General features: G+C 45.3%; 1 protein-coding gene across 1 annotated transcript in view; it reads left to right on the top strand.

Moving 5' to 3' along the window:
* The window catches only part of LOC308227697 (voltage-dependent N-type calcium channel subunit alpha-1B-like), a gene marked incomplete at both ends in the record, with an annotated part of 292,188 nt that overhangs the window by 163,850 nt on the left and 102,392 nt on the right, over nucleotides 1-25,946 (top strand). Inside the window, 6 exons of the mRNA XM_080630487.1 lie at nucleotides 1,168-1,377; nucleotides 10,065-10,177; nucleotides 13,127-13,239; nucleotides 17,063-17,194; nucleotides 18,065-18,137; nucleotides 22,958-23,075. Coding sequence (XP_080486613.1) covers nucleotides 1,168-1,377; nucleotides 10,065-10,177; nucleotides 13,127-13,239; nucleotides 17,063-17,194; nucleotides 18,065-18,137; nucleotides 22,958-23,075 — 759 coding nt within the window. The remainder of the gene's footprint in view (nucleotides 1-1,167; nucleotides 1,378-10,064; nucleotides 10,178-13,126; nucleotides 13,240-17,062; nucleotides 17,195-18,064; nucleotides 18,138-22,957; nucleotides 23,076-25,946) is intronic.

Raw genomic sequence — 25,946 nt, 5'->3', positions numbered from 1 at the left:
TACTTACTGGAAGGCTCCGTCCCATGATGGGGCAGGACAATAGCATATTATCTTGGAATCATAGAATGGTTTGAGTTGAAAGGGACCTTAAAGCTCATCCAGTTCCAATCCCATGACATGGGCAGGGACACCTTCCACTAGAGCAGGTTGCTCCAAGTCTCATGCAGCCTGGCTTTCCTTCTTTTCATCCTTCTAGGGATGGAGCATTCACAACTTTTGTGGGCAGCTTGTTCCAGTGAAACAAAACATCTTGCCACAAACCATCTATAAGCAAGGTTTACTTATAGTCTCTGAGGGGTGCCAGCACAGCAGGAAACAGGTAGTGGGCAGCCTGTGGCAGTCATGATTTTCCCTGCTGGCAACAGTGTCTGCGGCTGTTGCAGATGAAGTCCAAGGGATACACGTGTCTGAGTAACGTGTGCTGATTTCTCCTGCCTCAGCACTGGCTGGAGATTGCCTTTTCATCTTCTGTTTGAAGAGTGCCCACTGCCACAGGGGGAGAGCTTACATTAGAAATCACTTTTTTCCGTCAGCTTCCTATTGTTAAAACACTTGACTCTCTGCCAGGGTTTCAGACCAGACTCAAAATGTAGCTGATACAGGCAGAATTGGTACAGATGAGTAGCTGTGCCCAAAATATGAAGCGGGGAGGCACACTGAGCCCTCTGCTGTAGAAATACATGAAGCCGGAGGGTGAAATAAAGAGACTTCACTCAATTCAGTAGTAAGGGCTGGGTCTTTGCCTGGTCCTTGGAGTAGGGGAAATAGGGACCAGCTTTCCTGTTGCCAGCTACCCAGTTTCAGGAGGATGCGCTCCACACTACGGGCAGTGATACCGCTGTGCTAGGTTCTTGCTCTATCTCCAGTCAACCAGGAACCCGAAAGTTATGAGTTAAACTGGGATATTCAATATTGCTTCATAGAGTTGAAAGCCTGGTGTCTTTAGATGGTGGAGCTGGGCATTCGTTCATGAAGTTCTAAAATCCCATCCTTCATCCCTCATGATGTCATTGCAAGCAAGAATCCCTTGCTCAGCCCATAGTCAATGTTCCCAGCTTTCTGCTCAGCCATGTTTCTGGTGCTTGGGTGCGGATCTGTGTGCCCAGGAACATCCTCCAGCTTTTTGCTGGCTGGGATGTGGTGTGCTGACTCTTCTTTCTACGCCAGGGTCTCCTTTTGCCCGTGCCAGTTTGAAGAGTGGGAAGAACGAGAGCTCGTCCTACTTCAGGAGGAAAGAGAAGATGTTCCGGTTCTTCATCCGGCGCATGGTAAAAGCTCAGAGCTTCTACTGGATCGTCCTCTGCGTGGTCGCCCTCAACACACTGTGCGTTGCAATGGTACACTATGACCAGCCAGAGAAGCTCACCACTGCGCTATGTGAGTACTGGGGACTCCATCTGTCCTCTACCAAGGTCTTGCATTCTTGATCACTCTGAGCACTGCTGTCACACCTCCATGAGGTCTGGTTTTCACCTTCCTATGCCTCCCTCAGATGAGGGTCAGAAATGCATTAATGAATGATTCTAGTATCACAGTATCACAGTACGTTAGAGATTGGAAGGGACCTCAAAAGATCATCTAGTCCAATCCTCCTGCCAGAGCAGGAACACCTAGATAAGGTTACATAGGAATGTGTCCAGGTGGGTTTTGAATGTCTCCAGAGAAGGAGACTCCACAACCCCCCTGGGCAGCCTGTTCCAGTGTTCCGTCACCCTCACTGAGAAGAAGTTTCTTCTCAAGTTTAAGTGGAACCTCTTGTGTTCCAGTTTGTACCCATTACCCCTTGTCTTATCATTGTTTGCCACTGAGAAGAGCCTGGCTCCATCCTCGTGACACTCCCCCTTTATATATTTATATACACTAATAAGGTCCCCCCTCAGTCTCCTCTTCTCCAAACTATAGAGACCCAACTCCCTCAGCCTTTCCTCATAAGGGAGATGCTCCACTCCCTTCATCATAGTAACTCAAGAGTAATTGAGTCCTACAATTCAGAATAAATCTGCCAGGACATGATACTGGTTTGAGATGGGAGTGTTACCCTAAACTTTATCTGAAACCTGGGTGCAACCATTAACACGGCAGAAGGATTTGTTCCTTAGCAGGCTTTATGAAAGGAGAGGGAGTGGCTGCCTACTTGAATAAAGGCAGGTTTCTGTGTCTAATCACTGTCTGCCCAGAGTCCTGCAGAATTCATGCCACTGTGCAACTGATCTGCATCTACGGGTGACTTTCGCTGTGGACACACTTAAAGCTCTGTCAGCTCTGATGTCCCTGGTGTAGCAGCACGTGCAGTGGGCAGTGCTATCTGGAAGATAAGAATGTCTGTCTGTGCTTATAGAGTCACACACTACTTCTCTGTGGTTATGGCAATTATTGTCATGTTCTTGAAAAGGTTGCAATTGTACAGAAGGTCTTGTGTGATAATCGTGTCTTCCTTACTAATGGTGTGTGATTAGATGGGATAGATGTCATGATGCCCTTCTGTGAAAATATGTGCAACTGTGATGATAGTAATGCCACACAGAAGATTATACTATATCTGTGCAAAAGCTTTCATTTTAGCTTGGTTCCTGTGGTCACCTATCAGTCCAGTTTTCAGATAGTCTGTAAGTGCTTTTGAAGTATGATCATTTTTATTTAAATTGCATATTGTTTTGTGCTATGCTGAATAACAAACAGAGGCAGCTTTCTGCAGCCAAAGCCTTTAAACATCAATGTTACACTGAGGTTGCAGACTTGCTTGTGAAGCCCGTTTTAACAGCCGTGGAGGGTGAGGGACAGAGCTTTTTTGTCAATTTTAATGAAGGTTGTGACTCCTAGAGCTGCAAAACTGTTACAAATCAGTACTATAAGAATATGGTGATGCTGCAAGTGGGACACTGCAAGTTCATCCTTCTGAAGGGAAGGGATGGAGGGTTTGTTTCTGGAAGACAGAGGCATTGCATTGGCCACTTCTGACTATAAAATGGCCAGGAACCAATCTATTGTTCAGCACTTGATATTCAGATGTGGCTAGTTTAAATTCAGACAAACTTCCGAAGCAAGAGAACAGAAGACCAGGAAACCCCCCCAAAATACTGAAAACAGTCTAACTTAATCATTTTGACTTAGATCTTTACAGATACTTATCTACCTACATCTATTTGATTTCTGTATCAATTAGAAAGCTAAATATTTCTAGCCCCGGATCCTTAGGTTTTACCTTATTATAAGGAAGACAACGTTTGAAGTTTTTTGTTTCATAGACCTAGAAGGTCAAGAACACTCGCTGCTCTGGCTTCAAAACCTCCCTATTAATGCTTGCTGAAACATTTAATAGCACCAGGTAACTGTAGCACTAATGAGAGATGCTTCTTTCAACTCTGGGTTTATTGTTTGGTTTTGGATTTTTCCTTTTTCCTTCTTTTTTCTTTTTTTGCCAAAATTTGGACTGAAAAGAGAGACGGACTACTACTGTTCTTGCTTACTCATTTCCTAAGATTAACAGAGGATATAGTAGAGCTACACTGGCAGAATAATTGAAAGGTTAAGGCTTAGGATTTCCTCTTGAAGTAGGAGTAAATGCTAGAAAAAAACTAATTTTAAGTCTTTCAACGCAGAAAAAGGCTTCAGATTTACAAACTCATTTTTGGGAACACCTTCTGAGTAACTTCTCTAAGAGAACATAAAGAAATCCGTAAGCCAGCAAGTTCTACTTAATGTTCATACGAGAGCTGGGAGGGATGTTTCTGTTGATTAGAATTAAAGCTACAGCTCCAGGTGGGAAATGTACCTGGAACAGAGGCCACAAATTAGGCTTTTAACCTACCTCAGCTGAAGATGAAATGAAGGGAAGGTTGAACTGTGCTGTGCCTGGGATCAGTTGTGGGGTGGATCCTTCTTTCAGTTCTGCATGTGTCCATAACATTCAGGATTGCCAACTAGTTTCAGAAACACTTGGGTAGCATACTTTGATTTCTTGGTGTTAGGGTACCACCTAGCTAAGAATGAGGCATCCCATTGGCTTATTTTTTATGGAAAAATCAGAAAAGCAGCATAGAACCTCTTGGGATTTAAATCCTCCTCATCCTCCCAGCCTGCCTTTGCATGGATAATGAACTAAAGGTTTCTGCCCACTTTCCTGGGGGATTGTGGAATCAGAATGGTTTGTGTTGGAAGGAACCTTAAAGCTCCTCCAGTTCCAACCCCACCTGGCACAGGCAGGGACAGCTTCCACTGGAGCAGCTTGCTCCAAGCCCCTGTGTCCAACCTGGCCTTGAACACTGCCAGAGATGGGGCAGCCACAGCTTCTCTGGGCACCCTGTGCCAGGGCCTCAGCACCCTCACGGGGAAGAGCTTCTGCCTAAGATCTAAGCTAAATCAAGTTTTCATAGCATAATCTTTCCTACGTTTAAAGTTTAACATTGATTGCAGGGAATATTTTATGCCTTAAGAGATGTGGGACTTTGTGTGGACTAACTGGTTGTTTTGTTATTGTGGTCATGGTAAGACTGGACTTGGCCCCACTCAACGTCTGCCTGCCCTAAACCACAGCCAGCCTGACTTAACCAGAAGTAAACACATTTAGCTCCCTAAGTGGCTTGGCCCTTGGGGAGTGCTCCTTGAAAGCCCTGTTCTCCCCCAGATTTGTGTACAAATCTATTAGATAAAGTCAGAACAAGATATCACAAAACCAGGGGAATTTAAACAGCTCTTGGAAATACTTGGCAAACTCTAACTGTTAAGAGGGGCAGAGTTTAAAAATGGCTTTAAGGTTAATCCATGACACATGAACTTCGCTACACAGGAGGAGGACTTGGTTAGTCTGATGTAGAGCAAGACAGAAGCAGCCAATTCTAATTATGTTGTCTCAAGGAAGGTGCTTAGAAACTAACTGATGAAGAGTTTTGCGAGCTTGTAGCGGTGGGAAAGTCTGGGAGGATCCACTAAACACTGAAACTCTACCCAGGCACCTCTAATTCAATTATACCTGTCTCTCTGGGGAGAAGTCTAATTACATTACAGATTAATTTTACTTAACGGTCCTCACTGATTTATTTTTCCCTTGGTCTGTTCTTTGAAATTTTCTGTTCTTGAATTGTTCTGATTAGCTTTCTCTGCTTGATATTCCATAGTATTGCAACTGCTTTGGAAAAGGAGCTGTAGGAGCTTCAGAAGAGGCTTGGGATTGCTTTAGTTTAGACTTGGTGAGGAATTCTTTGAACTCTTGGGGTGTGATGAATAACAGGACATCCTTTATGTGCCTGTAATTATCCCCAAATTAGACCAGAGATTTTCCTTCTCTGTATGAAAAGACTCCAGTGCCAAATTGCAATAGGACTTTTTGCCATACTACGCGTGGACACGTGGCATGTTCTGCTCACTGAAGCATGGACCTTTCGTTAAATAAGTTGCAGTTTTTCACAAAAGTATGTATTTCATGCAGCCACCCATGGTTGTTACCTGTTTGCATTAATTTCTACCACTGCCAGTGTCCTCAGAAAGCAGAGACTTCTCTCAGAAGACAACTCTGTAGTCTAGACTCAAAAAACATCACCAAGATCTCGTAGCAGCAAAGATGCATTCTCAGCTGAGGGCAACAAACTGACAAAATCCATAATGTGGGCACACAGTGGGTGCAGGATTAAGGTATTTCCCAGTTGGGAACCAGAGCTGTCTAACCTCCACAGGGTGGGCTTTAGGGAGCATGGTGAGAAGGTTTTAGGATCAGAAAGGCTTCGCTTGGAAGCCCTCTCATGGGTCTTCCCTTCCCCTGTGGCTGCCCTCCCTGGAGCAGCACTCTCGATGTTTCTAAAGCTAACGTTACAGTGATCCTGGACTTGTTCCTAAATTTACAACTGTCTAAAACCAAGATCCAGAATGTCTCCTTTCTGATAAATACAATATTTGAAAACAGTATTTTTGCCATTTTGGCCTGAGAACATCTTCCCTGTGTGCCGTGCTATGTTGCACCATGTGCCTGGTGCAATTAGGCCTTTTTGATGATGTTGTGTTTGCCTTTGAAGTACATAGCCAGCTCCCTCCGGATATAAATATGCAGTATTTGCAACTGTGAGTAAAAAGGCTTTCTGGAGTGAGCATATTTCTTTATGGCTGCTGAATGTTTCACGTCTGCTTTGTCTAAGAGGAGGAAGTTGTACTCCATTGAGGTTCCCTTCATGGTTGGCTTAGTGTGTGAGAAGGATGAGGAAAGAAAACCAAAGCATCTACTCCTAATGAAAATGGACTTGGGGACAGGGCAGAAATGGAATTAATCCATGGGTGACTGACAAAAAAGAGCTGCTAACTGTCTAATTCAAACATGTGGGACAAAAAGATGCTAGCACAGCCTTTGCCAATGGCACAAATTTGAAATGAAATAAGAGTATTTGTATCAAACTTTTTTTCCTTAAATCATATTACAAAATGCTTCTGCTTAGGGCAGATTAAATTACATGTGGGGTCTGAATACCAGGAGGTCCAAACAATGAAATTTCATTTGCAATTATATAGGCAAGGCCATGTCAGAAGAAATCGTGTTTCTAATCTGCCACTGGAGAAGCTGATTCATTGCAAGTCAATTCCCTCTGCCCAAGGAGTTCACTGTGTTCGTATTTTCCTCACCTCCTTGCCTCCATCCCTTATCCTCACAGTGCTATGATTTGTAGTACCTGGTACCTGCTGAAATATAGCTGTTACTGCCTGGTTTGAACTCTGATCTAGATGGACATCATCAGCTGTGGAGGGTCAAGCTGGGTGGTTCTTTAAAGAGTAACAGAAGAAAGTTGTTTCTTGGATGTTCTGAGTTTCTAATCTTTCCTGTTGCTTTTTTTCAATCAAATATTTCTTGGTTTTCTTTTACCTAGTGAGGACCTTTGCTAGCTTTTTTTCTCCTATGGTATCCTGGTTTTGCGTGTGTATTTGCAGGATGTGTCAGTCTGATGATGGAACATTGCACTTGTTGATCCCTGGGTTTTCTTCGTACTTCTGCCAGATGGGTGACTGAACATTAATCCTTGTTTCTTTCCTCTTTCTTTTTCTTTTACAATGATGAAAATTGTCTTGGCAAAACGTACTGAGATTTCTTGATGAAAAGAACAGTAAAACTCCCCCTACCTAGTATTTTGGTACTCTGTGGAAGCTTATGGGATGTACCTGGAATGTAGCTCTTAAAGGTGGGCCTGGTGAAGATAAGAGGAGGAGAACCTCTGTGCCAGAGTGAGATACGAAGCAGCAGGAGGATGTGCAACGCTTTCTGTAGTCTGATCTACAACCCCTCCATATGATTTTAACTTTTCTAGGCTAATTAAGCAAGGCCACCAGTTTCAAAGCACTGACTTAGTGTCAAACCTTGTGATAGGGAGACTTTCCACTGAAGTCATCCCAATAAGCACTGTTGGGCTTGCTGAGCTCTGCCAAGCATGAAGCTGAAGACATAAGTGATAACTACCCAGCAAGAAGAGATTCTTGTCAGCACAAACGCTGGGCAAGCTTTCCCTCTGGGCTAATGAAATAGGTGACAGCAGTAGCAGAAATTCTGTCACATCCAGAGAAGATGCATATGCTTTATTGGGGGAGTTTTGCCTTCTGTTTCTTACCATTTCCAAAGTACATGTGGTGCAGAATGGAAGTTCAGGATGTGACCTGGAAACTAGCTTAAGCTTCAGATTTATGGGGCCAGCTATCAATAATTACAGATTTTAACATTCTTACTGGTTCGCAATTATGATCTTTTTAATTCAGTGCAAGGGAATTCAATACCACTGAACTTGTGTTTTTTAAAACTATGTGGTTTTCTATTTCTGAACTTTTCAGCCATCTTATTTGATGCCTGCCATTGGTTTCCTGGTCCCTTTCTCACACCCTCTGCACTCATGTAGTCAGATGGGTTGCCAGCGAAACTGTGGATAACTCCCTACACTGGGATTCCTTGTACTGGAAACAGCTGTTTGTTCATTGAGCATCTGATATCAGAAAGGAGAAGAAAGTTGTAGCATGGTACAGGTGTTGGATCTTGCTTCTTCGAGCAAGATCCAAGCTCAAAGGGAGATGGAGGTGTGCTTGCTCCTTCATGTGCTTCCCCTGAGCACTGAGATCATAGAATCATAGAATAGTTAGGGTTGGAAAGGACCTTAAGATCATCCAGTTCCAACCCCCCTGCCATGGGCAGGGACACCTCACACTAAACCATGGCACCCAAGGCCTCATCCAACCTGGCCTTGAACACTGCCAGGGATGGAGCATTCACAACCTCCCTGGGCAACCCATTCCAGTGCCTCACCACCCTCTCAGTAAAGAATTTCTTCCTTAGATCCAATCTAAACTTCCCCTGTTTCAGTTTGAACCCGTTACCCCTTGTCCTGTCACTACAGTCCCTAATGAAGAGTCCCTCTCCAGCATCCTTGTAGATCCAGCGGATGGAGCCTACCTCTCAGTCGTAAAAAGCCTGAGAAGTCGGCAGACTTCATACTTTGACATCTTATTCCTCAAATGTGAACACTGCCTTTGGTAGTTTCCTTTAATGATATTGCTCCTATTTTCAAGAGGAGTAGGTTGCACAATATAATTAATACTCTCCTGATATTTCCTTCTCTATTGCAAATGTTGGCAGAAGTGTCCTTGTAGGCTCCTCAATGAAGTGTTAATAAAGCCTTTCTCATCTGATTAATGCTTCCTGGATTTCACTTCTCTTTATGCCCGTGCTATTCCATGACTGCCTTTCATTTGAAATTCAAAACCCCTTTTTATTTTTTGATAATTAAAGCTGTATTTTTTCCCAAGCAATTCCAAAGACAGGCAGCAATGTGAGATGGGCCTGGGCCAGCCACACTCAGTATGAATGTGCGAGGCCGTGCATGGAGTGAGAGCCATGCATTCCCTCATCTCTTTCCCCACACTCATTAGCTGAAGCCGCATATTGCAGGTGGTGTACAAAGCACTTGGGATTCAGGATTATCTAGCTGAAATATTCCTCCTTGTCACTTGCATGTGTTCCTGCATGTGTTGCCCTCTCTATGTCTGTATGCACCTTTGAGAGAAGTTTGGTACCATCTTTATTATTCCTGGAGTAATAAAATGAAATTATAGAAGATAACTTTCCTGTAGCATCTATGCAGCTCCAGCATCTGAGAACGTTCTGTACTGCACTAAGCAATGTGATTAATCTCCACTCTTTGAAGTTTGATACTTTTCCTCATCGTTTCTCTAGAGGGAGAGGTTTGCCTTATGCTATTTGGTTTGTTTTGGTAATGTAGAGGGGGTTTGCCCTTTTCATGTTTGTTTTTTAATATTCCATTGTTGCTGTTGCTTATTGGCCTTCAGGTCTAAACTTGCATGACTTAAAATGCCAAAGGCAGTGTTTTCTGTAGCTTTGAGACTTAAAAACTTGATGTGGAAATTGCAGTCTCCAGCTATATTTTCTTTCTGCCCTTTGTTTCATCATAGGTGATAAATTTCCTCATCAAAAGCTTCACAGCCTATTTGCCTGTGCTATGCGAAGCAGAAGGAAACAAAACTTGTTCTTCCATAATTATATAGTTATACTGACATAATAAAAATAAATGTGGTTATGTGCTAACAGTAGACACAACACCTCTGAATATGAGCTCTCAGAGGCAACAGTTCCGTTGCATCTGAAGGTATTTTTATCATGAGAGGATGTTACAAAAGCTTACACCCTGCTCCCAAAAGTGCCTGTCTTGTGTAGGTATAGAAGTCCCAATCACACATTTGCAAAACATTATCTGTGCAATTAAATGAGACCTTTAGCAATGAGACCTTTAGATCCAGAGCTTTCTTTTGAAATTCCCTCACAAAGATGATGAGGGTGTTATTTAATGCTCATACCACCTTTCCAGAATACACATGAAGCACTGCCTTCACAGTTCCTGAAGGCTGAATACAGCTTGTGGTACGTATAGAAATAATTATGTGAAACTGTCCTCTGGGTCCTGTTTGCCATTCCAGAGGGATTTTCTCCTGGCAGGAGGCAGTCGGTGTTGTGAACAATTGCCCTTGTTCCCCACATGGCGAGATCTGCCTACCGAGGTCTTGTGGACTAATTTAATCTCTTTTCCTGTTCGCAGATTTTGCAGAGTTCGTTTTTCTGGGTCTGTTTCTTACTGAGATGTCTTTGAAGATGTATGGGCTGGGGCCAAGGAATTACTTCCACTCTTCGTTCAACTGCTTTGACTTTGGGGTAAGTCTGTGCGGATGAACGTGTGGTTTTCCCTTTATTCAGTGGGGCTGGGCATTTAAGGGTGAGTGTGGGAATCCATGGGAAATGGTGCTGTGTGTGTGCCTTCTGTGGGAAGTTGTCATTGTATAAATGAGCTGCAGTGAAACACATTAAGCTTCCCCTAGTTATCATGCTTTCTGAAGAAATGTGACAGCTGGGGATTGCATTTCCTCATCAAGCTACAGGGTGTTTGCAGCATCAGCACCCGTAAATGCTCTGATTACTGAGAGGTTCTCTCTCCCATGTAAATGAAGTGATTGGAAGACAAAAAGAAACCCCACATCTTATTGCTCATCTCCCCAGTCATCCATTTAATGGCCTTTACCTCAAGATACATAGGCAGCACTTTTCAGACATGAGTGCCCAGAAGTAGAAGTCTAAACACATGATTAGGTGGCGGAAAGGTAATAACTCACATCCTTTTACTGCAGAAATACAGGCTCTCCTCTTGTGCTGAGAACTACAGCATTGAAGTGTCAATAATGGGGTCAGTTTTGACTCTGTCTAACAAGGAACATTGCATGCAGATGCTAATTTATCCATTAAAAGCTATTAGGCTGTAATGGGTTCTCACAGAGGTTAACTCAGCATTTCTTACCTTTAGAGTGGGCTGAGCACTGCATCCCAGAGCTGGAATCAGTCTAGAAGGTTTCTTTAACAAACCAGATGTGAAGCTTATGATACAGCCACAGGCAAGAGGGAAACAGTTCATTGTACATATCATCTAGTGCTTCTCTCCAGATTTAGTCTGTTGTTTCTAGTCTTTATCTGCCAAAATGCTGGGAGTGATTCTTCTCCCCCGTGGAGCAAAATTCCCTGCTTCAGGTTTGTTCTGGCAATGGAGGACAGGAAGTGTTCTTGCCTTCTGTAAGTGACCATTCCTAAATCAAAGGCTACAGGTATTATACAATCCTAGAATGGAAGGGACCTTAAAGCTCATCTAGTTCCAACTCCTGTTATGGGTGACTTAAAAGCTTGCCCTAAGCAAGAGGTGAACCTATTGGTCTTTCTGCTTTGCATCATGCTATTGTGAGTGCAGCACTGGAAATAAGCTTTGCTGAGTGTTTCCCAGGAGGTAAAGCTGTTGATCTGTTTCTAAGTCTTCCTTCTTCAGAGAATCCATAGGGATCCAGCTTCTAACTATGTTTCTTCCTCCTCGCCCACCTTTCAGCCTCCAGAATTAACTCAGCTACTTCACCCCCGCTGGGACATCACAGGGATCTGTAGTCAGTTTAGTCTGACAAACCATCAAGATGAAGCCATTCAAATGCAAAAAGTGAAACAACAAATCACGGCGGCATCAGTCTTGGGAGCAACAGTCCAGTGGGGTCTCATGTGAAACAAGCTCCCAGGAGGCCGTGTAGAGATGACAGCAAAATTAATTATCAAAGGAGACACATATGGAGTGTCTCAGGAAAGGTTTCTGCTGATTCATGAGGGAGTCTCAAGAGTGAAAGACTGTAGGAGAGGAGTTTTAGTTCCTTCTTTTTCTGATGGGAGGGACTGGATCAGCAACTGTTGTGTCTTTGCCTTTCCTCTACATTTTCTCGAAGCTGAGGGTACAGCATTTCTTGCAGAGAAGCTACAAGCAATGCTGTAGTTTTGAAACAACATCCAGGTTTCTGTTTAGGAAAGGGATTTGTTTCCAAGCTGCTGAGTCTCCCAGCACTGCTCAGGTACTCAGACACGGCTCTTCCAGCACTGAGTTCCCATTAAGGCTCCCTTTCACAACTCAAGTCAGCTGCTTGCAGGAGTCTGGTGATAACGTGTTTATGGTGCTTCATGCAACTGGGGACCGTGGTCAATGGGAGCTCTGAGATGCTGGGTTAATGCAAGTAATAACTGCAATTGGCAGCCAAATGCCCGTCTTATTAACTGTGCAGTAACCTGTGTGGATATAATTGTCCTTTGCAATTGTGCTTAACCCATTAGGGGTTATTTTGTGCTTTTTGTAATAAAGGATTTCAGAGATTTCTTTATCACTTGTGGTTAATTCTCTGCCAACATTAAAACAAACAAGGAAAACAAAACAAAACCTAAAAATCACCTTGATTTAGGACTATTTTTTAATAACCTGAGAGCCTAGCTGATGATGGGCTGTACGTGCTAGAGATTTTCAGGATCTCTTAATAGCTATTACCTTGATTGCTCTCCTAAAGACTCTCAGTTGCCAGAAGTTTCAGGTTAATCTTGCCCAAACCTGATGCTTCATTAGCATCAGGTATGGAGCACTGTATATGAAGTCTTCATACACAGTTTCTGCAGTGCTGTGTATGAAGACTTCTGGTGCTTCTGATGGGAAGGAGAGGATGGGGCAGTGTCCTCCTGCATCTGCAGGCTGTACTGACTATACTGCATTGGGTGGGAAAATAAAGTGCTGGCATTTGGTCTTGCCCTTTTGTAGACTGGAATGCAGAAAGTTCATAGAGTCCCAACCTGGTTTGTGTTGGAAGAGACCTGAAAGCTCCTCCAGTCCCACCCCTGCCATGGGCAGGGACACCTTCCACTGGAGCAGCTTGCTCCAAGCCCCTGTGTCCAACCTGGCCTTGAACACTGCCAGGGATGGGGCAGCCACAGCTTCTCTGGGCACCCTGTGCCAGCGCCTCAGCACCCTCACAGGGAAGAGCTTCTGCCTAAGAGCTCATCTGTCTCCCCTCTGGCAGGTTCAAGCCATTCCCCTTGGCCTGTCCCTACAGGCCCTTGAAAACCCCTCTCCTCCAACAAAAGTTCCTTAAGAAGTTGGAACAAGGTTTTCTAGTGCTGTTGGCTAACTCACAATATTGCTGAAGCCTTCATAAGAAAGCCAGCACAGACCATGCTCTGATTCTTGTTCTGTCATCGGTCTCCTTAGGTGAACCACAAAGAACTAAACAGAAGTTTTGCTTTATGTAAAATGGACTCTTTTTGCAGGTGATCGTGGGAAGTATATTTGAAGTCATTTGGGCTGCAGTGAAACCAGGTACCTCATTTGGCATCAGTGTCCTGAGAGCGCTTCGACTGCTGAGGATATTCAAAGTAACAAAGTAAGTCCAGCTCCCTTTCTGCTCAGATTAGACTTTTAGCACCATATGGAACCTGTATCATCAGCAGGATAACACTCTTGTCAGTCCTAATGCTGTACGTCTGCACTGGCCCTAACAGGGGGCAGGAAGAGAAGTGCCCTTTCCTTGGCTGGGCTATCCATGTTTCTGGCAGTTTAGGGAGTTCCTGAGCCTGTGTTTTCATCCACAAGAACTTTTAATAGCCCTTTCCCCAGGCTGTTGTAGAAGTTTGTCTGTCCCTGGGTAGAAGGTTCCACAGTGCAGTGATGAGCATGACAGCACCCCTCTTTTCTTTGGTTTTAGGCTTGCTTGAAACAAAAATCTCATGAGCTGATTCCTTATTTCTTGTGATAAGAGAAAAAAGTTTATCTATTTTCTAAGCTCCACAAGCTGCCCACTGTCCTTACCTGCTGCCGAGCCAGCGACTGTTCCTTAAGTATTTAGGAAATACCAAGCTCCCCTGATTATTTCTCGATACCAGATCCTGGTGCCTGAACCACTGTGTTCACACAGGTATGAAGTGTGCTGCTGCCGCCTGTGCTGTGTCTGCTCTGGATACGTCTGAATTTTTCAGTCTTGAGCCTGAGAAGCTGAATTGTCACTAGGAGTTGTGTTGCCCCAGCTTTTCAGTTGTCTTCATGCTCATGCATTGCACTAACATGCACTGGCGGTAGCAAACTGTGCAATTTAGAAATCCATCTAGAGCAATTTCTGAAGGATTTCAGAATTATGGTGTGAAAATTGATGCTCCTGCTGTTGTTTTCCACCTTTTCTTCTTTTTTACACCATTTAGTCTATTACCTCCTCATATCTCCCCTCTTTTCATCATTCCCTGAGTTGTTCTTAGCTTAAAGTAACAAAAAGGGGAACAGCATCTCCCTCCAAAGCAAACCCAGCCATCTCAAATTGATGGAGAACAAGTCATCACAGACGAGAACAACCGTCATTTAAAGTACCCAGGTACTTTCACAGCTATTCAGGCACATGGGTTTTGTCAGCTCTGCAGGATTTTCTCATTTGTATTTGCTAATCATCATGTAGAACCAAGATCTGTGTGTGACACATTGTCATTTGTACTGGGGGACAAAGGAGTTAGAAAATGAAGTTCTATGAATGTTCAGCAAAACAGGTGGATGCCTGTCCCACAAATATCACTATAGTTTACCTGCGAGCTACTGGTAGTTATGGAAAACTCCAAGATTTGTGGGAAATTCATAGCAACTCAGCAGTTCATTTTATCCAGAGCTACTGAGATTTAGCATCTCTGATTGTGCGTTGTACTTTTAAATAATTTTAGACATTTTTGCATGTTAAAATGATCTTTTTTTTGCAAGTTTTGACTATTCAGGGTTTTAGCCAACGTAATAAAGGGTTGATCCTAAGATTTAACTCAGCAAAGCGTATCATGGAACCAGCCAAGTGCTATGCCTCTTCTTAGAACAGCCAGGGAAACTCTTACCCCACTGATGTTCAAGTTCCCTTGACCTCACCATGTGGTTTTTGAACCTGACATGGCAAATGTGCTCATTGAGTTACCAGAAGCCAGGTCTCACCCCCAGCTCACATGGAGGTAGCTCAGAGTTGCTGGGCCACATTATCTCAGTGCCTGACCAGCTCAGCCCTAGCATCATTCGCGGAGAGTGACCAAAGCGGTGGCACCAGGCACAGATTGCTGCCTATGTGCTCTCATTACAGTCTTTATTGTACATCCCGACCCTCAGTAGTTTTCTTTTTTCCATTTCTTCCATAGAAACTTTCCTCTGAAACTCCATGTCCTGTTTTCTTTTTCCTTTGTGTTTAATAGAAGCCAGTTGCACTCCAACGCCTTGAATAATCGATGGTATTAGACCTTCTGATTCATATCTCCCAAATCACTGACTACAGAGAGCAGAGTGATGCAATAGTTATGAAGTTAACTTGCAGAAGGCTGCACTATGAGTGGACACAGCTAAAGAAGGACTAAAATCCAGCAGAGAGGACGAGGAGAAAACAGCTTCACGTGTTTTCCTCTTTGTCATGACTGAGCTGAATGGGGTCTGGCACTTGTAGAAATGCAACTCCTATTTATATCCTGGCTCTACGTAGTCAGGCAGGATTTGGTGCTGAGCTATTCCAGGGCAAGGCAGAGCCTCCCCATGTATTTCATGCCCGGTTGTGTTAACTGCTTTTGTAGCAGGCGTTGCCTGAAGCCATTGCATCCAATGGGGGAGAGCCATGTGAGCAGCAAACACTTCCTCCATCTCCAACGATAGAAGCTCAGCCACTTTTGCTGAAGAGCTAACCCTGACTAGATTTGGTCCAGAGAGTTTCCCCTGAAACTGTCACTGCATGATGACAGAACTTTTCTTGGAATGGGTCAATGGGAATGCAAGATCCTGCTTCTCCTGATATGCACGTGTCGGTATCTGCAGCACAGAGAAACATGGGGTGGCTCAGTTCTCCCAGCTACACCTGTGGGAAGGAAGAGGAGGGAAACAAAGATAGAGAGGAGAGAAAGCATGGTGTTTCTGTGCTTCTGACTCGAGCTCTGACCTTCTCTCCCCATCAGAGAGGAGGAATCCATGGGCTTCCTTCTGCTGGATACCCACAGCTGCACTGCAGGAGGGAGCTTAGTGTGCATCTGTCCCTAAAACTGCAGCCAGAGGACACACAGGCCAGGGTGGTAGAGCTGCTGCTGAGAGAGGCCTCTGAATGGCAGCTCTTGGTGCTGGGTGGTGGAGAAGAGGGAAGTCAGTGCAGAAAAAGAGAGGAAAATCTTCCCCCATGGTCTCAAAACTTTTATCAGAGGACACGTGAAATGGCTCTAAATCACTCGATCCCTCCTGTCTGCTCCAGCCCTGTTCTTCTGCCTTTCTGTCCAAAAGGAGATTGTCAAAGAGCTCCTCTGCTTGATAGCTCTTTCTGCGTTTTCTGATTCATTAGTTTTCCTAATATAAATGCTCCCTGCCTGTTCCCGGCAGGGCAATAAAGCCAGGAAAGAGCTGTTCCTGAGCACCCTCCCGCACGTTGTCACTCGATGTGCCTGCCTGCGAGTATGCCAGGAGCCATCTCAGGGGACAGGAGGGATAAAAGCAAACTAACTCCGGTATCTAGCCATAGGCGACTTGCATGTGTCAGGCAGGATTCATGCTGAGCCATTCCCTCTTGCCAAGTTGGAGTTAATGTCCCGGATTTGTTTTCATTGTCCAAAGCTATTGCTTGGTCCTGGATGCTTAAACCATGTGGTTGAATTGCCCCACAGTGAAGGCATCGTGCGTGAATGGAATGGATTCATTGTACATGCATGTGTGTGTTGAGCATCTACAGAAATCATAGATGTCTGAACATGTGGGAGTTTAAATCCACTTATGGATACTGGCATCTGACAAGCTGGACGGACACCACAAAGACATCGCACTGGAAATGAGCTGATTTGTGTCTTACAAAGAGAGGTTTTCGCTGTCCCCATTCATGACATTGATACATCCCTGGTTTGGTACCCCTGCTGGCTGCCATGCTGGAGGAGAAGATACAGAAAGGTTGAAATCTGCGTCAAGGAAGGAGTTACTGAGGAATTAAACCAAACACTGTCACTGCATACAACTGCTCTGCATGGGTACATGTGCACTGAGGTGACCATCTCTCTCCTTGAGATCCTACAAGAGGTTTTGCCCCTCAGTGAGCTCCAATCAGGGAGAGGCGTTTAAAGATACTGATATTCCTGGCCATTCTTTTCCTTTTCTATAATAATAGATTGTATTAGTTTCTCACCAGAGGCTCTTCTCCCTCTCATGTTCTCTCTTTGCTGCTCTGATCTCCAATGCAGGTACTGGAATTCCCTGAGGAATCTGGTGGTCTCCTTGCTGAACTCCATGAAGTCCATCATCAGTTTGCTCTTCCTGCTCTTCCTCTTCATTGTGGTGTTTGCTTTGCTGGGGATGCAGCTCTTTGGAGGACAGTAAGTGTAATTCATCATTGTCCTTTCAGGGGCAATCTGAAAGCAAGCACCTGGAATGCTGCAGGGGCTGCAGGGATGAAGGATTCACATCCTGGGTGCAGATGTCAGACTTCCTGGGATGCTGAGAAGTGGTTGCTGGTTTGTAGGAAAGCAAATCCTCTTCTTTTCTTTTACCTGGAGCTGAATTCTTTCAAGTTACCCTAATTCAAGCTCCTGTGTCACTCCATGGTCACCATGTGCACCCAGAGCTCTGGAGCAGGACTGGGGAGGCAACTCTTTTTTTCTGCCCTTAGGGAAAAGACAAATTCTTTTCCCTGAATTTATTCACTTGGAACATTTTTCTGCTGGAAAACACAGTTCTGTTGAAGCTGACTTTTTCTCATTAGAAATGTTGTTTGGGATGAATTTTGCAACACGAAATATCAAAATATTACCATTTGAGCTGCAGCATGGATTTTCAAATGAGAAAACGTATTTGTTGTCTGTTTGGTTTTCCAGACATTTACTGTTTTTTCTTTAAAAAATTAAACCGAAATAATCTACTAAAAGGGCAATTTCAGGTTTGAATTCCACACTTGAAGCAAAAAACCTCTTGGAGTGATTCGTTCTGCAAAATCCTTTGAGATTCCCCTTGTTCCTTTTAGTTGTGGGTGAAAATGAATGCCAAAGCATTCGGATTTTCTTCAGCAATAAAATCGAGTTTCTGCTAATAGTTTTGTTAGGCATCATCTCAGAGATGCAGCATTCCCCTCTGTGATTGCCTGGGGTGTTATTGCCAGGTGGAACAAATGTTGCTCCCTGACTCAGTTTACAGGGTATTACGAGACCTGCTTGTCCCTTACTGCTCTTGGGTTTATTTCTTCTTTCTAGATTCAATTTCCAAGATGAAACACCAACCACGAATTTTGATACCTTCCCTGCTGCCATCCTCACAGTATTCCAGGTAAAGCCGTACCTTGTCCTGGGAGAAAATTAATTCCTGGGCATCTCTTCCTGCTTATGGTGAATTAAAGAAAACTGGAACAAAATAGGCATTTGGTTAAATAGACATTTCCAAATCTGTTTGTGCCCAGGTTCTGTTCTTCTGAAGCCCCTGCCTGGGGCTGCCTGCTCGGATGGCAGCACTTGCATGTGCCCTGCTGCATCAATGTCCTTTGCAATCCTAGACAGTGGTTGACCTGTTTCCCTTTCTCCTGTGGTTACCACAATATAATGAGAGAGGCCTGAGCTAGCTCCAGGCAGTGAGGAAATAATGGAGCATTTTGCACTGTAATAGCTCAAGATAAGATAATGCTGGATAAGAATTACAGTCAATGGGGAAGTTCAGAAAGTGGCATCAGCCTTGGGCAAGTTTGTGTGATGGCAGGAGGAAGTCTGCAGCTGTGGCAGCAGCACTGCTCAGATTTAAGAGCCTAATTTTGCAGCTGTTCTCTGCATGCCTGTATTAAATCAGTTGGTGTTTCAGCAGAGATCTGAGCCTGCTGCACCCTGTTCCATGTGCAGGTAACACCTCACAGCTCTGTGGAAGGCTGCCTGGCATTTATAGCATTGGCCTATTCTTGAACTTAGATCCAAACTTCCATAGATCTCAGCAAAGCTTGGCTTATGTATTTCAGCGTCATGTCCCTAAAAGAGGGTGGAAAAAGGAGGGAAGTAAGGAATTGATGAAAATTTTTTGATTAAACCAGAAAAAGACTCTAAAAGAAAATGCGTCCTATGACCATAATGACCTTCATATGGGTATTGCTTCTCTCCAGATGTGAAGCAGATTTGGTGGTACTTACCTTGCAGGATATTGCAAATCATGGTAGATTAGTATTTGCATAGTATATTTGGTACTCGTCAAAGAAGGGCTTATAGAAATGTAAAGGTATTGCCACAAAGCCAGAACTGAACCTCAGTCAGGCTCCAGATATGAGCCTCTGGAAGTGTTTATGTTTTAGTTTGCTTTTGGGACTAGAGCAATACTATTGAGAGTACTTAGCTGAAACATTTCCTTTCTATCCCTGAGGCAAACACCCCTGTAATGCAGAGGCTGTGGGATGAAGGAAAACACTGTTCATTTGATGACATTTGTATAGAAACTGAGAGCTACGAATTAAAACCGGCAAAACCCATCAGCGCTGAAGTAGCTCAGAGCAGCCTCACCGAGGCTTTTTGATAACCTCTGCTCCCAGTCCACCCCCCCTTCTCCACTGAATTGCAAATAATGTTTCAATGTTTCTTCACTATGGGCTTTGGATTCTCTTCTAACCTTGTCTTCATAAACTCGGGCAAGAAGCAAAGGGGGCTTCTTTGGTTGCTGCTCTAATGAGCAGAGTAGCATCATTCAGTGAATGCATTTGATGTGCTGAACAAACATTATAAAGCCAGATACATCCTGTCTGTTCCTAACCCCTTTGGAGAGTCTTTGTTTGGGAAGAAGGTTTAAAGTGTTCTGCTGCCTGCCTTACCCCGCTGATCTCAGCAGATCTGGCTGGGTCACAGTCACGCATCTCCAGGTATTTTTGTCACCTGGAGCTGGCTGAGCTCAGTGCTGGGTGCAGCAGAGCACAGCTCTCCCTAAATGCCCTTTGAAGTGCCTTACATGTTTTTCTGCAGCTCCTGGCTTCCAAGAAAGTCTTTGTGAGCTGAATGCCAAGTTGTGTAGAGACAAAATACAAACACAAACTACAGTTTGTCTCTAGGCTGAGAGAGCTGGGCTGGGTCAGCCTGGACAAGAGAAGGCTCCTGAAGGGGAGACCTTAGAGCAGCTCCAGTGCCTAAAGGGGCTGCAGGAAACCTGGAGAGGGGCTTGGGACAAGGGCCTGTAGGGACAGGCCAAGGGGAATGGCTTGAACCTGCCAGAGGGGAGACTGAGCTGAGCTCTTAGGCAGAAGCTCTTCCCTGTGAGGGTGCTGAGGCGCTGGCACAGGGTGCCCAGAGAAGCTGTGGCTGCCCCATCCCTGGCAGTGTTCAAGGCCAGGTTGGACACAGGGGCTTGGAGCAAGCTGCTCCAGTGGAAGGTGTCCCTGTCCATGGCAGGGGTTGGAGCTGGAGAAGCTTTAAGGTCCTTTCCAACACAAACCAGGCTGAGATGATCTATATACACACGCAAAATAATTAGTTGCATCTCCCTATTCCAGCAATCAAGTTGGAAATGTGTATAATATCCATAAGTGAAAAACTGAATAAATAACTGAATAATAACTAAATAATATGAATAATAACATGAATAATAATAACTGAAAAGCAGAAGGAGGTGTGTTAACTATACATGCTCTGCTCCCTCAGAGCTGCTATGTGAGTAATCACATGCTGCTGGCTGCTAAGAGGCAGAGCACTGGTGACCACTGCAGGTGAGGAATCACAGTGGCAGGATGGGACCAAACCTCAGCTCTGCTGATGGGTGCCCTGCTGAGGTGTGGGAAGCAGAGCTGGCTTGGTTGGATGTCTGAGTGCTCCGGCTGCCCTCGCTGACCTGCCTGAGAGATCTGACACTGAACTGATGGTTTTGCATTTACTCAGGCCCTTCCTCAGGAAAGCCCTTTGGAATGGTGCAGCATGATTCCTCCACAGCTGAGTGTCTCCCACTGTTAATGTGCTCATTAGTCCATTAAGGTTTCACAACAGCTCTTGACAGTTGTTTTTATTCCATCACCTGGTGGCTCCTCAGCTAAGCCTAACTGTTAAATGAAGAGAGGCACTCCACAGAATGTTCATTTGGGGCAGCCAAAAACAGTTTTGAGGTCAGGGAAAACCAAAATGTTTGAGTTTCATCTCACTCCAAAGTCCTTGCTGCTTGCACCCCTCCTTTTGCGATGTTGTCCTTTCTCTGCTATAGCAAGAAGTTCTTATAGCATCCATAAACAGAGACTTTATAGAGCAGAAGGGCTTTTACCTACTGCATGTGTTCTGATCCTTGAGGGTTGCTACCTAATGGCTGAAGTAATTCCTCCAGCTGATGGGTGACAGCACGAGCAGTGGGAAGGACACCAGATCAAAGTGTCTGTCCTCTTGCCAGGGCATCAGAGCATCCTCATCTTTGCCCAGGCAGACTTTTGCAGAGTGATAAATAAACTAACCCGCTGGACCTGCTTATATGAAGTTGTAATTTGTGATACCTGGACGTCCTGGTCTTCTGCAGGGCATAGAAACATTGCCCCTGCTTTCCCTTTCCACAAATGTTTGTGTGAACAGAAATCACTTTATGGTTATTCACAGAAAGCAGGAACAATTGAAGATTTATGGAAATTACGTGAAAGCAAGTTTGTGAACAGCACTTTGCGTAATTGAGTGCCACAGTTGAAAGCCCAGTGCTCTGGTTCCTATTCTCTGATGTAAATCCAGAGTAATTCTAATGGTATGGGTTAGGCTCGGGCTCTGAACTGTGGTCTCTGAGTTATTTGAGGCCAGATTTTGCATTTAGGATACAAGTTGGGGTATGCACTGTATGTCCTTGAATAGATTTACTCATAGCCTATTGCTGTCATCAGCACCAACCCTGCAGCAAGAGTTTTTCTCTCTGTCAGCAGATGATGACTAGTCTGGAATGTGTAATTGTTTTGAGTGTGCTGCATGCACGTGGGGCTTGGTTGCTACAACATGCATCATGCTTTGGGCTTTATTTGGTTCTTATTTTATTTTCTTCTACTAAATATAAAGACAACTTTCTATTTAGGAATTTGAGCTTCACATCCCAATAGGCACCTTACAATATACTGAAAGGGACTACCCTTGACTCTGCCATGGCAGGTAGATGAAGTGTTGATGTGCCCAAAATGGTGCTGTTACAGTCATTGATGAAGACCAGGAACGGCAGGGAACTCAGATGGTGCAAGACTAGCATCTAGCATTACCGTGATTTGCACCTTAGGTGTTTTCACTTGCTCTGATTAGTTTTGCTCTTATTCATGTGTTTGCTCATTAACCTCAGGTCAGTGTGCAGAGCCTGCAGCCAGGACAGCTTTGCAGAGGTGAGCACAGAGGAGGATCAGAGTCCCCTTCAAGCTACCCTCATTTGTCCTCACACTGGTTATTGCTTCTGCTTAAGGGTTTTTCTGTGGTTTGTGGCCATCTGGGTGGCTGAAGGGTGCCTCTGGCCTGAGCAAGCAGCAAACCTGGAGAAGAACCCATTCTGGTGCAGCCTCCTGGCAGTGGTTGTGCTGTCCAGTGAATGGCATTTGCAGTAACGTTCATGTGTGTTACCAGGGCTGTCTGCAGCCCTGAGGAACAGAGGAATAGTGGAAGGGAGCTGCAGGAGCTGAGCAAACCCTTGCTGTATGAAGTCAATGAAAGGAGTCGATACTGGCAGAGACTAAGTCCACTCAGGTCTTAGCAGTCAGAGGTTTTGGAGGCCTGTGGGAGATGCTGTACACGGAGCTGTTGAAACCTGGAATTTCCACAAGACCTAAAAATGGAGAGGGAGGAAATCTCGCTGGAATTGAAGTGTTGTGCATGAGAGCCTGCGGTTGGAGGTGGGCAGCAGGCACGTAACCAAGAGCAGGCAGAAATGGGGCAATGGGGGTCCTTCACCAGTGGTCCTCCCTTCTCCTTAGCTGGTGCCAGAGGAGAAAGCTGCATCCAGCCTGGGGTGAAGCCACCCAGGGCTGGGGTTTGATGTCCAACAGTGCAGCCTGCCACACTAAGAGGCTCATCCGTTTTCCACCTGGAGACCAGTCCTGGATTGCATCAAGCTGCTGCCTATTTCAGCTCCCCCAAACCTTCCCAACTTTGTCTTTCCTTTGACTCACCCTTTCTTCTCTTTCCATTTTGGCTGTGCAGATCCTGACAGGGGAAGACTGGAATGCTGTGATGTACCATGGGATAGAGTCACAAGGCGGCGTCCGCTCGGGGATGTTCTCCTCCATTTACTTCATCGTCCTGACGTTGTTTGGTAACTGTATCCTTACACATCGTCTTGTGTTAAAGGCCAGTGGGCCATACACCCTTCATGGGGGGCTAGAAATACCTAGTTTTGCTTGAGTTCTCACACCATCACAATTTTTAAACCCAAATGATTGCTGTAAGTTTGCTCTCTACAGGGTAAAAGGCACAGGGAAGTTATCCGAGTTGGTGTCACTTTTCTGATGGCAATGTGAGCATAGTCTTCATTGATTTCAATTTTTGTGGCTTACCTTAAGAATGTCCTATTATGAGTTAAGCTGTGTTGTGGGAAAGCTGATCGAAGTTAAGTCAGAGCAGGACCTCTGTAGCTTGAATATCTTCCAAGAAGGTTTGCACTAGGTCAGCGGAAGGAAGAACTGAAGTTGATTTGGTGTGTAGATCAGGCTCCAATCTCTCGGAGCCTTTGTCTACCAATAGCAGCTTTAACCAGCTGTGCTCTTCCAAACACCTAGAAGTCTCTTGTGTCCACGTAATGCTGAAAACTTAAGTCCGGATCTTGGTTTCTGGGCTCTGTATTTGATTGTGTTCCAAGAACTGACACATGAAGTGTCTGAAGATGTTTTGTTCTGCTTAGTCATGAAAATCTCTTGAGGGCAACAGGAAACTGGGACAAAAATGTCCCAGGGTATCTTCTGGGACCAGCAGCACTCTGACGTGTGTTGTGTCTCCAGAGAGGCCTAAGGAGGCAAGAATTTAGCAGTCAGAGATGGAATTTGGAAAGGGAGGTTGGATTTCATGCCAAAATGAGCAGAGGTTCTTTGATCTGAGGCTGGGTATAAGGAGAGCCAGGAGAGCTCAGCAATTGTGATGGCTCAGTTCCTGTCTCATGACGGAGGCTGCTAGTGGGTCAGTGTTGCATAGCATTGCTCGTTAAATAGTACAGAAGTGTTGGTGTGAGATGTTTGCTGGCTGCAGATGCAAGCTGTGTGGAACCAGAGCATCCTTAAAAACGCAACCTTAAAACCTGTTGTGTATATGAGGCAGCCTGGCTGGTTTGTTCTGTGAAATAGGGATAAGAACGCTAATCAATGCCGCTCTGTGGAGGGATTCCCAGCAGTGTGAACCTTGTTAGTGGCAATCCCAGCGTTCATCTTTTCTTAGGAGCCCTGTTTGGGTGGTGGCATTGGCTGAGCACCTAGGAGGAAGGGAAGTGTACATGGGGGGCACTACTCATGCTAAAGATGGAGAGTTGTTATCGACCCCTTCAGTGGGTGGACAAGATGAGATGAGACATCAGTGCCCATGGAGTGCATGGCAGAGCTCCAGCCCTTTCTTTTGCCTGAAATGTCTCTATTAGTACGAGAACGGAGGCAGGGAACAGCGAAGCAGACAGAGTGAGAGCTGTGCCTGTCACACAAGCGTGTCTCTGAGGGATTTATCCCATTAACGTGCGCTGTCAGAGCCGGAGCAGACGTGATGCTGGGGCTGGCTCCACAGCTCTACTCAGACATCCGCCTCATGCCCCCTTCAGAAACACAGGGCTTTGGAAAAGTGGGTCAATGGAGAGCTGGGAGGGAGGGAGATCTCTAAATCCTCAGGGCTTGGCATTTGAAAATGAGATTAAGCTATAATCAGGCATGACAGGCGAGCTCAGAGAGACACTTCTACCTCAGAGCAGCTAAGATCCAGCCTATTTGAGGAACAGGATAGAATTCCCTACTTGCAGCTGTAATTCAGAAGGGTGATCATGCTTGTCCTTTAGTTTTCATTAAAAAGGGAAAGAGCAGGGGATGCTCAAGAAGAGGGAGTAAGGACCTGGTTCACCTATTGCCACTGCCATGAATTTGGTATTTGCCTCTGCTTGCCCTGGCAGAGTGGGGATTCGAAACCTTACCCATGTTCTCCCTAGATACCTTCCTGGCAGATGTCTTGCTTTCCCTTCCTTTTCCAATACTTAAAGGGGCTGCAGGAAACCTGGAGAGGGGCTTGGGACAAGGGCCTGTAGGGACAGGCCAAGGGGAATGGCTTTAACCTGCCAGAGGGGAGACTGAGATGAGCTCTTAGGCAGAAGCTCTTCCCTGTGAGGGTGCTGAGGCGCTGGCCCAGGGTGCCCAGAGAAGCTGTGGCTGCCCCATCCCTGGCAGTGTTCAAGGCCAGGTTGGACACAGGGGCTTGGAGCAAGCTGCTCCAGTGGAAGGGGTCCCTGCCTGTGGCAGGGGTTGGAGCTGGAGGAGCTTTAAGGTCCCTTCCAACACAAACCAGGCTGGGATTCTATGATTCTGCTGTCCTGCTGCTCAGATAATCCAGGGGGTGACTTTCCTTGGTTGATTTCCTTGCTTGCCTGGGACCATCTCCAGTGTTCCTCTCATCCCCCTTGCCCGCAGTCACATGCTGGTGGCATATCTTTACCTCAGCTCCTGTGTGCTGAGCAAGGAGGATGTGTCAGGTACTATGCTTTAACTGTCTGAGTCCTGCTGACGGTGATAAGTTTGCTGCAGGTGACTTTATACAAACACAGAAAGAGGGGAAAGCTGGCTGACAGTACACAACACTCAGCCTTTTATAATGTCCTGGAAAAAGGCTTTCACCAGCTTCTAGTGATCAGAGTTATAAACCGGAAGCATATCTATTAATTTCTATGGAGATTTACATCCCTGTTTGAGAATTGGAAACCTGGCCCAGATTGTCTCTATAGAAACTTAGTCTGAGAGCATAGAATAGAGCCACAGAACCAACCAGATTGGAGAAGCCCTTTAAGCTCATCCAGTCCCACCCTTACCCCAGCACTGCCAAGGCCACCACTGACCCATGGCACTGAGGCCTCGTCTCCACGGGGTGTGAACACCTGCAGGGACGGTGCCTGCAGCCCTGCCCTGGGCAGCCTGTTCCAGTGCCTGAGCACCCTTTGGGGCAGGAATTGTCCCTC

The sequence above is a fragment of the Psittacula echo genome (assembly GCF_963264785.1).
Source record: "Psittacula echo genome assembly, chromosome: 16".
In the NCBI taxonomy this organism is placed as follows: Eukaryota; Metazoa; Chordata; class Aves; order Psittaciformes; family Psittacidae; genus Psittacula; species Psittacula echo.
Note: the sequence above shows the minus strand (reverse complement) of the source record. Positions and strands in the feature narration are given on the sequence as shown.